At 45.6% G+C, this 13069-nt stretch overlaps 3 protein-coding genes across 3 annotated transcripts; 1 reads left to right on the top strand and 2 right to left on the bottom strand.

The window, feature by feature from the left end:
* Positions 1-6420: 6420 nt before the first annotated feature.
* P884DRAFT_277602 (kinase-like protein) lies at positions 6421-7635 on the top strand (the record flags this gene model as incomplete). Its single annotated transcript, XM_069443096.1, has 4 exons — positions 6421-6587; positions 6652-6926; positions 6993-7216; positions 7279-7635. The coding sequence occupies 4 exons, from the start codon at positions 6421-6423 to the stop codon at positions 7633-7635; spliced, it is 1023 nt and encodes a 340-aa protein (XP_069297532.1).
* A 589-nt stretch (positions 7636-8224) lies between these two features.
* Positions 8225-10090, bottom strand: P884DRAFT_20597 (thiopurine S-methyltransferase family protein). Its single transcript, XM_069438690.1, has 5 exons — positions 9647-10090; positions 9399-9570; positions 9024-9314; positions 8535-8955; positions 8225-8480 (listed from the first exon to the last, which is right to left on the bottom strand). Exons 1-4 carry the CDS (start codon positions 9709-9711, stop codon positions 8584-8586), a joined length of 900 nt encoding a protein of 299 aa, XP_069297533.1. The 5' UTR covers positions 9712-10090; the 3' UTR covers positions 8225-8480; positions 8535-8583.
* A 379-nt stretch (positions 10091-10469) lies between these two features.
* On the bottom strand, positions 10470-11996 carry P884DRAFT_277604 (WD40-repeat-containing domain protein; the record flags this gene model as incomplete). Its single annotated transcript, XM_069443097.1, has 3 exons — positions 10470-11648; positions 11721-11889; positions 11959-11996. 3 exons carry the CDS (start codon positions 11994-11996, stop codon positions 10470-10472), a joined length of 1386 nt encoding a protein of 461 aa, XP_069297534.1.
* Between the last annotated feature and the right edge of the window lie 1073 nt (positions 11997-13069).

Genomic DNA, 13069 nt, shown 5'->3' on the forward strand with positions numbered 1-13069 from the left:
AGAAGGTAGGGTATAGGCCCTAAAGAATATCTAAAGTGATAATTAGTAGTATTAGTACCGCTACTACCCTATATTTAGTATTAACCTAGTTAAGTTTCCAATTTAGGCGGTTAGTTTTAATATTATATAGGGATAGCTATACTTTATCCCTTACCTTAAACCTTTTAGCTAGATATCAAGATCAATTAGCATTTTCTTACTAGCGCTACTATACGTATATAATAGTAGCCTAGGTCTACTCTATACCTTCTTTTAGGTAGCATAGGAAGTTAATAGCCCTCCCTTACAAGGTCGAAGTAGAAGCGTCTAGGAGGTTAGCAAACTAGATAGGACTTATATCGTAGCTATAGAGGAGGTAACTTACGCTTGTTCTAGTTATTATTAAGTTATAGTTATTAATTATAAGCTAGTATACCAAAAGATGTTTAGGCTAGTCGTATTAGGCAAAGGAAATGATAGTCTATAGGATAGTCTATACCTCCTAGTTTATACGTTCTATACCTCTATCTATCTAGAGGTAATAGGCTATTAATAGTAACTATTCGATCCTAACGATCTTATAGAGAGAAGTCTAGAATTAGCTAAGCTAGTCCGAGCCATAGTTAGTAATAATCTATATTAGAAACCTATAGAACCGCTACTATATATCCTAGAACCGAAGCGTATACACTTCGGCCCCTATCAAAGATATAGCCTTGAGCTAGACGTATTTTAATAGCCGATCGGTAATCACTATAAGGTAACGGGGTAAGTTCTTCTCTTATACTAGGAGGTTAATTATAAAGTCGATAGAAATCTGTTTCTAGAAGCGGTTAGTAATAGGTAGGGGTTAGAGGAGTCCTTGTCGTAGTTACTATAATACTTTAGCCCTTTAGTATATATAATAGTTCCTTATAAACCGCTTCGTATCGGAGGATATAAGATCCTAATAATAGTCCTATTAGAGCATCTTAAATAACCTATTCCTCTCTAGGTAACCTAATATAGGAGAGTTATAAACTCGCTAAAGGATAGTAGTAGTAAGTGGTTCCTATATAGGGAGCTAGAGTCTCCCTTAAAACTAAAGAGTATCTTATACGCTTAGGGAGTAGTCTATAATCTAGGTTTATACTATATTTACCTCTTTAGGGAACTTCTAGGCCCTATCTTAGATAGCCTAGAGTTAGTATATATAGTATTTATCCTTAAAAACCCCCTTGTCCTAGAGGGACGTAAGCAAACTATCTATAAAAATGTTACTCTCCTTAGGTAGGTTAGACGCTTTTAGTAACTCTAAGGTAGTAGAGGTATCTAATTAGATAGTAGGAAGGAGTTATATAATATACTATATATCTTTAGGGAAATCTTGCTTATAATAGGAGAGGGTATCTAGATAGGACGCCTATAATCTAGGGCGATAACGGAGCTTAAAGTTAAAATAAGAGAGTATCTTAGCCTATCGGGCTTATCGTTTACTAATTAGGTAGGGCTAGGTAAAGTACTTAAGATTCTTATAGTTAGTTAGGATTTAGAAAGGAGTTAAAATACTATAAAGTTCTACTAACTAGGCCTTTAAGTAGGAGATAATTACAAGTAATTCCTTATTATAGATTATATAATTCCTTTTAGCTAGGGTTAACTTCGTAGAATAATAGGCTATAGGATATAGAACCCTGTCTTCTCCCTATTAAGAAAGGTATCTACTAAGGGCCGTCTTAGAATAGTCTATCTCGAGAACTATCTCCCTCTCGGGGTCCTATTATACTAGGATAGGCTCTAATATAAAGGCTGTCTTAAGGGCTTTAAAGGCCTCCTACTCCTCCCTTCTCCATTAAAACAGGGTATTCTTATAGGTTAACCGTATTAGGGGTATAGTCATCTCGGAGAAGTTAAAGATAAAGTCACGATAGAAGTTAGTAAATCCTAAGAAGCTCTATACTCCCTGAACTTTCTATAGTGCCTCCTAATCGTAGATAGTAGTAAGCTTCTTAGGGTTAGGACAGACTTGGGCACCGGCCTTAATAATATAGCTAAGGTATTTAACTTCTTTTATAGCAAATATATACTTCTTAAGGTCAAGAGCTAACCTTATTACCTATAACCTCTAGAGAACTTCCCTAACTCGTTTTATATAATCCTTTCTACTACCTACTATATATATTAAGATATTATTAAGGTATACTATTATAAAGTCTCTAAGTATTAGGCTAAGAGTATTATTAATATATTATTAGAAAGTTATAGGTATACCTACTAATCTAAAGGGGTAGACTAGCTACTTAAAGAGTCTAAACTAGATTTAAAATACTATTAAATGCTTATCTCCTTCTATAATCTAGATATAGTAAAAGGCTACCCTAATATCTAGCTTTATAAACTACTAAGCCCTAGCTAAGGAGTAGAGAGTCTCCTTAATTAGTAGAAGTAGGTATCGATCCTACTTTATAATCTTATTTAGGGCTTAGTAGTCTATATAGAATCTCTATCCCCTATCTGCCTTCTTTATTAAGAGGATAGGAGTAGCAGCTAAAGAGGAATTTACTTAAATCTATCCCTTATCTAGCAGATTAATGACCTATTTCTAGACCTCTAATAGATAATCTCGCGGTATATTATAAAGGGGTCCCTAGGAGAGTTCGGGAATCTTCCTATTAGGACCCTCCTTTAACTTGATATAGTAGTCGGTAGCATTATAACATAGGGGTAATCCGCTAGCCTTCTCCTTATTAAAGAGGTTAACGAAGTTACAAAGCTCTTCTAGTAAGGTTACCTCTAGTTCTAAGCAGTTATTCCCTTTTTCTATTATACCCCTATCGAGTTTATACTTTAATTCTAAGATAATTGTCATTTCCTAGATACTTATAACTAGGAAGGTATCGGAGGTCTTCCTTTTCTATACTCTCTAGACTAAGCCTATAAAAACTATATCTATAATTTAAGAGATTCCTATCTTTCTAATCTATAAAGAGACTTCCTAGATAAATAGTCCTAGCTATACCCTAATCTCTAAGATACTAATACTTATATTTAGTTTAACCTCCTAATATTATATCTATAGAAGACCTAATATAATATCCTATACTAGTCTAGGGACTATATAAAATATAGCCTAACTCTCCTATCTATTAATATCTATTATAATATAGACTATTTAAATAATCTTCTAATTAGGATATACCCCTATTATAGTACTAAGGGTATAGGGGGTTAATAGATTAATTTACTTAAGTCTAAGCTTCTAATATACCCTTTTACTAATAATATTATAGCTAGAATATCTATTATCTACCTAAGCATTTATAAAGCTAATAGAGTTAAGGAAGACTAGAATAAGAAAAGGGGGTCTATCTATTCTCCTATTAATCTTTATAAACTCGCTTTTATAGTAGTTATAGTCTTCTAGCCCCCTTATAAGACTTTACTTAGGGGCTATTCTTTTCTCTACTCCTTATCTTCCTTGTTAGACTAGTTACTATCCTCTCTTTCTTCCTTAGCCTCTAGGGAATAAACGTTAGCCTTTGGCTAATCTTACTATACTAGTCTTCTAATAAGGTATATTTATACTTAGTAATAAAGTAGCCTCTCTATCTATACTAGATATATACTCTAACTATCTATTATACTATATATTCCTCCTAGCTAACCTATTTCGCCTATAGGATATCTCCTCTATATCTCCTTAGTTAGTCCTTATTAGGACCCTTCTTCTATAGGTTGGTTTATACTAAGTTAATACCTATTATTGGTATATCCTTATCGATATCCTTCTCTCTCTATAGCTTAGAGGTTACCTATTGTCTTTATATCCGCTAATATCTATTACCTAGGTAGAGAGCCTTAAGGTCTATTACAATTTTATAGTTTATCTCTCTACTACTATTATATAGTTATCTTAGAGAATTCCTTATCTAATAGTTATATACTTAAGTCTTAAAGAGAGATATTACTATAGTTTAATTAGGTATATCTTATCATTCTAAAGAAGACTACCTACCTTTAAGAGTTTCGCCTTAAACCAAATAATAAAGGTAGAGAACGGCTTATTATCTCTCTATTATAGGAACTCGAGCTCTAATAGGGTAACTATCTTCTTATAAAGGTTAGAAAAGACGCTCTTAAGGTATTAGAGGAACTAGGCTAGGTCGTATCTAGTCTTTAGGCCTATAGATTTATAGTATACTATAATCTAAGTCTAGACCTATTATATTAAGTTTCCCTAGATAAAAACCTACTAGTCGTAGTTAAAACTAATAAAGTCTCTATCTACTATAAGGATATATTCTATCGTACTCTTCTAGGCTATAAAAAGTTCCTTCTTACTATCGAAAGGTTCTCTAGTTAGGAGGCGCTTCCTTTAAGGCTGCTATCTCTCCGGGGACATCCTGACCAAGTTAGAGGTTAGTATAGGTTAAGTCTAAGACGCCTAAAGGGAGTCGATTATAGTGTTCTACTATACTACCGCCGCTTAGAGGGAGCGGACAAGTTCCTATAACTCCGCCAAGCTCAAAGGCGTATATACTCTAGATTCCGCTATAACTAAATCGTTAGTCATTTACTTAGGAGGGTTACTATCAAAGAAGGTAGTTAAAATATAATATATTAGCCTTATAGTAACTATAGATAAGTGTATAATGTTTTATTTAACTACCTTAAGGGAAGAAAGAGGAGAAAGTAAGTATAGGTGCCGAAAGGGGTTCTGTTTCCTAATATAGGGGGTGCGTATATGCTCTGGTTAGGGCCTGGTTAGGTGTTAGGTTAGAGCCTAACCGGGTCCTAAGTATGTGCCCTACGAACGCCCTACGAACGTATGTAGGTCCGGTCCGAGACTAGGCGTAGCCTGTTATCGATTAGCCTAGGTAGAGCCTAGGCCTGTGACATTAAGCAAGTATTTATATAGTTATTAATAAGTAACTACTTATATTATTTACTATAGAACTCCCTTAAGTCTTCTAAAGAAGTAACTAGCTAGCTTATATATATACTTAGTGTTTTATTTCCCCTTAGGGATTATTACTAGTGATTCTTCCCTTTTTACTATTAATATTCTATTGTCATTAGTGATATCTTATTATTACTAGTGAAGTCCTAGTCTTAGTAGTGATAATTCCCTGATTGGTTCCTTAAGCGATTAGCTCCTAAGATGTTTTATATCCTAGCTATAGCCTTCTAGGCTGCCTATATACTTAACTATAACATTAAGGCCTAATAAAGGCCTAGAGCTCCCTATTAGTATAGGTCTATATAGGAGCTATTAGCCTCTATAACTTCCTTTTTAGGACTAAAGTTCTAGGTATTATTACCTCCTATTATACTTATAGCTAAGGGAGTTAGACTATAGAGTACCTACTTATATAGTATCTAAAGTTACCAAGGAGGTAAATATAGGAATCCTAGGAAATTTAGTTATAGAGAGACTTAGACCTTGTTCTATAGGGTATAAGGGCCTATAACTATCGTTTAATGAGGAGGGTTCTATAGTAGCTAATAGACCTAAGGAGGCTCCTAGAGTACTACCTTATAAAGAGGCTACACTAGGAGGCTAGGCCTCTATAGGTCTATCTAGCTACTTCTCCTTTTCTATATAGTATATTAGTACTCTAGATTAGGCATTAAAGGAGGGGATAGAGGTTCCTATATAGCCTATTAAGTATAGTTTCCTTTATATTATAACTAGAGAGGCTCTTATATACCCTGATATAGTAATATAGGATTAAGAATAATAATAATAATCTATATATTAAACTGGTACCAGCCCCTCCTGGCAGCAGTCACGCACTCCTAAGACCAAACCTCCATCTGGTCAGATGGAGAGGAGTGTCGGCTCAAAGTGTCCAGTATATCCAGGCACTCGTGGTTGCAGCAGACAAGTCCAGCCTCCTAGACAGCGGTTGCGATAGACGCGGGGACGGCGACAACGATGCCCCTCTAGGTAGATGTAAAAGAGCCCACCTACGTGGGAAAAGATAACCAAACTCACAAGTGAAAGAGGAACCTCATCATCGCACAAATAATGCTGTAACAGCAGTCTGTTGCTGTTACTGTTGGTCCATTCTGTAAAAACTGTCTCTTGTCCTCGTTGTTGTTCCCTGGCACCTCCTAGATAGGCACCCCCTATTTATGTCTAGTGTATATACGACTTGTTCGGAACCGGAAAAACGAATCTGCAACCTGTGCCCCTCTGGTCACACCGAGAGGTTCCTACCCCAGTCCAATATATATGTAAACCCAGTGTTTTACTATGTTTACTAGTGATAATGTAGTTTATTACTGGTCTTACCTATTAACAGATATCTATATTTTGCCAGGCCGTAGCCTTGTCTACAGGCTTTGATGGCTGGTCAAAGCGCGGATTCGGCGATCCTCGAACCGACAGTTCCCCCCAGCGCCACTTTGCCGTGGCCGCTTTCCTTCCCTTTTGCTAAGTTATGTGTTCTCCGCGCAATGTATTTCAATCGCCTTGCCCACACAGCATACCTCAGTCGACTGGGTTCTCGTACCAGCCTCAGAATGGCATCCACAATTTTGGGAGCATCAGGCCGCGAGTACATCCAAGGCGAGGTTCTCCAGCGCGATCCCAAGGATAACAAACCTCGCATCTTCAAAGCCGGGTACGTCCAAAACCGCATGTGCCAAAGCCTAGCCAGGTGGCAAGATTCTGACTATGCCGCTCAGGTGCGGAAATGAGTCCTTTGTCTTCAAGCACGTGTCTCAGCCCTTCTATGATCTGTCACAGCGCCTCGCACTGGAGTTTGCAGGTTCTAGTCGGCTGCGGATGCACGTGGATGCCAACCAGGACGAGCGAATCCTGGTGTATCCATACTTCAGGAACACGCTCCTTGCCTTGATCAAAGAAGACCCAGACTTTCCTCCGGCAGAAAGGGTCAAAGTCCTGCGAGTTGTTGCGGAGGCGATTCAAGAACTTCATTCCAAAGACTGGATCCACAACGGTGAGTAGTCTGCAGTTGGGCACTGGTCATTATTCTAACCACAAGACGGCCCGCCGGCCCTTGCAGATGTGAAACCTGACAACATCCTGGTGGACTGGGCCTGTGACGAAGATGGCAACAAGACGGTCACCAAGGCGGCGCTCGGCGATTTTGACATTGCACTCAAGCTGGAGGGTGCCAAGCCGCTATACGGCCCTCATGCCGTGGGTAATGCCATGTGGCGGAGCCCTGAAGCCCAGACCGGACGGGGCGTGACAAAGGCGTCTGACGTCTTTTCATTTGGACTCGTAGTAGGCGACCAAATCCAATCTTCCCCTGCAAGAAAACCGCCGACTCTGACCTTCGTTTACAGTGCATCTATGCTCTTGGAGGCGGCGACTTCCTGCTCCTGCACAACTACGCGGAGCTGGTGGAGCGAGGAATTAGCCCAGAGCAGGAGATCCTGACCAGACACTTTGCTTATTTCGGGCCCGTGACCGAGGGGCTCCTGAACCAAATCGACAGCGAGGTTTGGTCCAGGGCTCTGAAGGCCGCGTCGAGGATGGGACAGCTCGCAGTGGAGGATAACCCTTTGCTTAGGTTCGAGCGCTGGGGGGAGGGCCTGGGGCCCGCGGCGGTCGACGTGATATCCGGAATGACAAGGCTTGACCCGGCCGCCAGGATGACGATGGAGCAGGTCCTGGAACATCCGTGGTGGACGGAGGAATAGTAGAGCAGGACGAGCCCCGCATCCTATAGGACGTCGTTTCGGTGCTTCTCGTTGGCTCGCGACGAGGCCATAATATGGTATAATTAGTAGAGCACGGCCCTAAGTTTCTATAAGCCTTCCCTTCTATTCTTTACCTTGCCTATGTCCTTACTATTCTTTTCGCCCTTGTCAGATCGAGAGTATATTTATACCTCTAGAATAGTAGCAAACCTATCACCCTCTTGCGACTTGTTTACCAGGTGATAGTTAATTTCGTCGCACTTCGATTTTCAGTTATAGGTACTATACGTTGTTATAAGTCTCTATATCTAATTTAGTATTTACTCTATATAGTTCTCAGCTTAGACTATATAGTATAGAAATGGGTGCTAAAATAGAAGAATGCCCCTTTTCGGTCTGATTAGGTGGTGTTTAGTGTGGGGAGGCTGACGGAGCCTCACGGAGCGGAATCTCTCGATAACTTAAATATTACGCGGCTGAACGCAACAGCTAGAAGACACTCGCTATATAATTACATAGCAATGGATAAGATTGGCCGGGCCGGGCCGCTTAACAATAAGCTCATGCGAGACGTACCAACACGTCTCCCCCGCGCCTCCCAATTTCTAGTAAACAAAGCTTAATCATTGTCCCTGTTTTACGAGGTACCCCGTTGATTTTTCAAGACGCATACCTCCCCAAGCTCTAGAGGTTTCTTTCACTGCTACACCATATTTAGTAAAACCTTACATATCGGAGCTTTTAACCTATTGTCTTAGTCTTCCCCAACCTACTGTTACATCCAACCCCCTCTTGGACCTTGGTGCTCTTCCCGAGCCGCCACCAAACACGACAAGGGTCCACGTCTGGAGGCATGATTAGATATCATTGCTCTCAATCGAATATAATTATATACATACCCTGTTCCCTCAAGCTGGACTCGCCTGTCCCCTGTCCCCTTGCGTCAAATCAGGCGTCAGAGTGGGGGCTTGACGTGCCGCAGGCTCGCTCCTTCAACCCCCAAATGCTCAACATATCCGTTCCCTTGCCAACCTCATACGTCCGCTCAGGCTCGATATATGCGAGCCGCTTGAATGCACCACGTTCCGAATTTTCATGGGTTGCATTCCGAGCGGCAGCCTCATCCTGGATCACACCATCACCGCCTACTGCCAAGACGTTCCAGTAGATCCCCTCTCTCAAGGCCCAAGGCGGCCCGGGAAGGCTGAGATCTTTGTATAGGGGGAACTCCAGGCAAACCAAGACTCCCGAAGGGGCCAGCAGTTCGCTCATCCGCCGAGCCCAGTCTTTCCGCATCTCCGGGAGCAGAGCACAAAGAAACTTCCGGCTCGATTTAATTAGCCCTTCTTCTTCACCATAGCGTGTCACCTTTGGTCTCCCAGACTCACCGTGTAGTCATAGATGAGGTCAAATCCGGAAAAGACCTCTCCGTCCGAGCAGCAGTCGCTCTCCCAGTCCCTCGCGAAGAAGTCCCCAACCACAAACCGGACGTGGCCTCGCTCGGATGCGGGATACCGTCCCCCTTGGCTGCTGCTCGAGAAGTTGTCCTCAGACGGCGCGGTGAGCTGGGAGGCCGCGTGTGCCCGGGCCATCTCCACCCCCCTTTGCGAAACATCCAGCCCGTAAGCATCGTATCCGTGAAGGGCGAGCATCACGACGTCATATCCTTTCCCGCAGCCCTGAGAAGGAAAAAGCGCGCCGTCAGTAATTTGACGCTACTCGGCATGGGGATGTGCCGTGCACTACGGTGAGGGTCGTATTACCGGCACCAGAACTCTTGGCCGATGCTTGGCCAGCCGGTCCGGTCTCGGGATTAGATCAGTGGGAGATTCGACGAGGTCGACAAGCGCGGGGGAGGGTTTGCCTCGGTCCCAGAGGTCACTCTGCTCGCTCTCCCAGAGGGCTGACCATCCATCTACCTGCTCGGAACGCCGCCTGCAAAATGTAAGCCGTGACCCGGGGCGATGATAGCCGTCGCATGGGTGGGAAAGCAAAGAGGTTTATGGCTTACCTGCCACTGAAGTGGGAGATTAGACGTCCCGGGACGAAGGCAGTTTGACTCCCCTGACTCGACATGCTGACCGTGCGGCTTGGTCGGTATTGTGCCGAGGAAGTGTACTAACTGGTGCTGGAAGCGAGCATTAGCAGTCGTCGTGAGCTCGGTCAGACACCTTTTGCTGCTACAACTCCTTGCTTGGGACCTCATGGCGATCCGGCAATTCCGTCATTGGCCGTCCATCATACCCGCTAACGGAAGCATGTTCTTCCTCTCCGATGCACTTCATTTGGGAGGGCCTCGAGGTGTTATCCGCTGGACCAGGGGAGGAAAGCGAGCCGGCATTGTCAGCTTATGGATGTTGAGACCTGGCATTCGAGGTCGCGGCACCCAAATAGAAGCAGAGATTCTTCGTTAACATGAATGACATGGGGTTCGACGTCGCGTTGAAGAGTAGGCCAGGTCGACGCCAAGGATTAAATCGCTCAACATAGGGGTATCTATCTATAGCTTTGGTATCTTAGGTAAGGGAGATCCTAATCGCTCAACCAAGGAGCAGGATACAGTGACGGACCCGGAAATCGAAGATACCAATGTCGATACCTGCGGAAAAGGCGGCGCTCTCGTGGGCCTGCACACTAGGTGAGGAAAGTAGTCGTTCGGTCAATTCCGCAACTGACCCGCCCCAGGAGTCCCTTCTTTGAGGTCCGGCCTTCGTGTGACACCCCTCTTTTTGGTTTCTCTCCCCTCCCGCCCGGGTCGCGCTGATAACTTCCGAGATGATCACGGACAGGCTTGCCCATACACGTGTGGCTGCACTGAACGCTCATCGGTCCTTTCAATTGGCAAAGATCCTTACGTTGAGGTCGACGCTCCCGGTCGCGATAACGCAGCGGATTTGCTGGGCCTCGACGGCCCCCGATGACTTCTTCGGCGTGCCATTTGTCTCGGCACCTTGCCCATCCCCACCGTTAACCACGGGGACATCCTTGACGACGGAAGGGGCCCACCGGATGCACTGCACAAAGTGACCGTGAGCGTCCGATATCGTCTTGACACATCTCCCTTCTTGTGTAAGGTCCCAGCATCTCAGCGTGTAGTCGTCAGAGACCGAGAGGAGATATTTGCCGCCTGGGTGGAAGACGAGGCCCCGCACCCAGTTGTCGTGTCCGACTAGAATCTTGATGCATGTGCCCCGAGCGTCCCAGAGCCGGATGGTCTTGTCCCTTGACCCAGTCGCCATAAACTCGACCGCGCTGGTGGCGGGTGGTTTCTTGACTCCGGCGATAGCCGCTAGGTGAGGATAGGAAGCAGCGGGCGCGATTGCGCAGCAGAGCACCACATGCTCGTGGCCGATGAGCGTTGTCTTTGGTTCCGGGTTTGCTATCGATACATCCCACAGTCGGCTTGTGTAGTCATCGCTTGTCGAAAGGATGAACCTGCCGTCGATCGAGGGACAAACATCGCGCACCCACTCGGCGTGTCCTCGCAATGTCTTGACGCAATAGCCCGTGCTCACATCCCATATCCTGAGCGTCTTATCTCGGCTAGCACTAACCAAGAGATTGCCAGCGCCGCCCGCGACGCCGGAGGGGATGAACCGAACGGCACTGACGCTGTGATCATGACCGGGCAATGTCCGGATATTTTTATAGTCGTCTGACGGGTCCCAGAGTTTGATGGTGAGATCCGAACTGCATGAGGCGAGGAGTGTGTTCCCTCGCGGGCCCCCAAAATCAACATCCAATACAGCCTTGGTATGGCCTTTGATTGTCCGTTCTAGCTCTCCGAGTTCCCAGTCCCATATCTTGATGGTCTGGTCCTCGGAGCCCGAAGCTAGCGAGGAGAAGACCGGGTGGAAGGCGACGCAGGTGATGGGGCTGCGGTGTGATTGCAGCGTGTGCCGCGCAGGGGATTTCGGCAACCAGTTGACTGGGTCTTTATTCTGCCGTGATGTCGGAGTCGAGTTGTCGAGTTCTGATTGCAGGGCAGCATTCCGGGCTTCCAGATCCATTATCTGCGAGCGGCACGGTTAGAGCCGAGCATAAGGGATGGCTCGTGATCGAATGCGGGAAGCTCTCTCGCCAACCTTCTTCTGTAACCGGACGACGCTTGTCCACTTCTTCTCCAAGAGGCCTTCATACTTCTTCGCTGTAGCGGCATCGAAGACATCTTCCCCAAGACCGAGTTCGGCTCTGAGAGCGGCAGCGGTACTTGTCAGGTTGTTGGAGGTCAGATAGGCAATGAGGGCTCGGTGTCTGTTCGCCCGTCAGCGCCGGTTTCCGGGTCCAAGGCGAACCCCGATCAAGGCCGGGCGCAATACCTACAGCTCCTCAGCCTGTCGAGGCGTTAATAGCTGGGCCATTGCAGACGTTCAGAGAGCAAGTCGGGAACTCCTGATCGGTCTTGGATGTTGGGTGGAGACGGGCAAAATCGCGGGGAAAGGTTGAATCGGCGGTCACGTTGTGGCAGTCGATCGCCTCGCACGCTAGTCGAGCAAAACTACCGTAATCCTGAGCCAAAATGCTCGATGCAAAGGTCCATTGCCGTCGGTAGGAATCGATCACTGATCGCTTTCGTGGGACAGCTCGTTGCCGAAGGCGCAGCTGCTCGGGGCGAGTTTAAGGTTCTGAGTGAAACCCGATTGATTGCCCAGATCCACGGGTCACCCAAGTGGAGCTGACTGTCGACAGATCCGAGAGGCGGGCTAGCGTTTGGGCAACCTGAATCGCGGGATTCCGATCAGCGGTTAGGTGTGAGAGGCTGTGTATTGCTAGAAAAGTTGAAAGAACGATTGCGGTTGTCGCCAGATAATACCTTGCGCAGAATGGCGGGGCAGAGGGAACTGAAACCCTCTCGATAAAAGGTGGGATTTGTTGTTGCTGCGCTGCATGCGTTCGGTTGACGCAGTCAAGCTACACTAGGGCGATGAGAGCCGGTTACAGCTGGCAATCCGCATATGTCGGCCGCAGGGGCCAATGAGGGAGTGACATCATCCTCCTGACGGGTGCCCGGCTGGGGTTTCTGGAGCAATGCACAAACCCAACCCAAGTCGGCACATTGTCAACAAGCAGCCCAGGGCACTGTGCCAAATCAGGCTTCGCGCCCCGCCGCCTTGCGTCTGACAACAGAGCCAGATCCACACAAACAACGCAGAGCACTGCAAGTTAAGGGTCAGATTAATCAGATTTCGCAAACTCGCACTTCTTTTCCAAGCACTTTACGTGGCTTGGAATACCCAGTATTTTCGATCGATTTTGCAAATCTGACGTGCGCAGTCTCCGGGAATCGTTTCGCAGACCTCGGCGACGGCAAAAGCCAGAGTCGCCCTCGACAATCGCTCCCGCCCTGCGCCGACCGCCAAACAAGAAATCTGAAGGCATCGAAGCAGGAAGCACACGACAACCGACTTCCAACAGCCTCTGGAAGGTTCTCACC

The sequence above is a fragment of the Thermothelomyces heterothallicus genome (assembly GCF_042370625.1).
Source record: "Thermothelomyces heterothallicus CBS 202.75 unplaced genomic scaffold P884_scaffold_11, whole genome shotgun sequence".
In the NCBI taxonomy this organism is placed as follows: Eukaryota; Fungi; Ascomycota; class Sordariomycetes; order Sordariales; family Chaetomiaceae; genus Thermothelomyces; species Thermothelomyces heterothallicus.

Bases quoted from the DNA above. Each gene is read 5' to 3' on its own strand.
- P884DRAFT_20597 (XM_069438690.1), bottom strand. From the start codon at position 9,711: ATGTCGAGTCAGGGGAGTCAAACTGCCTTCGTCCCGGGACGTCTAATC. The intron at 9,571-9,646 runs GTAAGCCATAAA...TACATTTTGCAG, and splicing joins ATCTCCCACTTCAGTGGCAG to GCGGCGTTCCGAGCAGGTAG. The intron at 8,956-9,023 runs GTGAGTCTGGGA...TCGAGCCGGAAG, and splicing joins ACCTCATCTATGACTACACG to TTTCTTTGTGCTCTGCTCCC.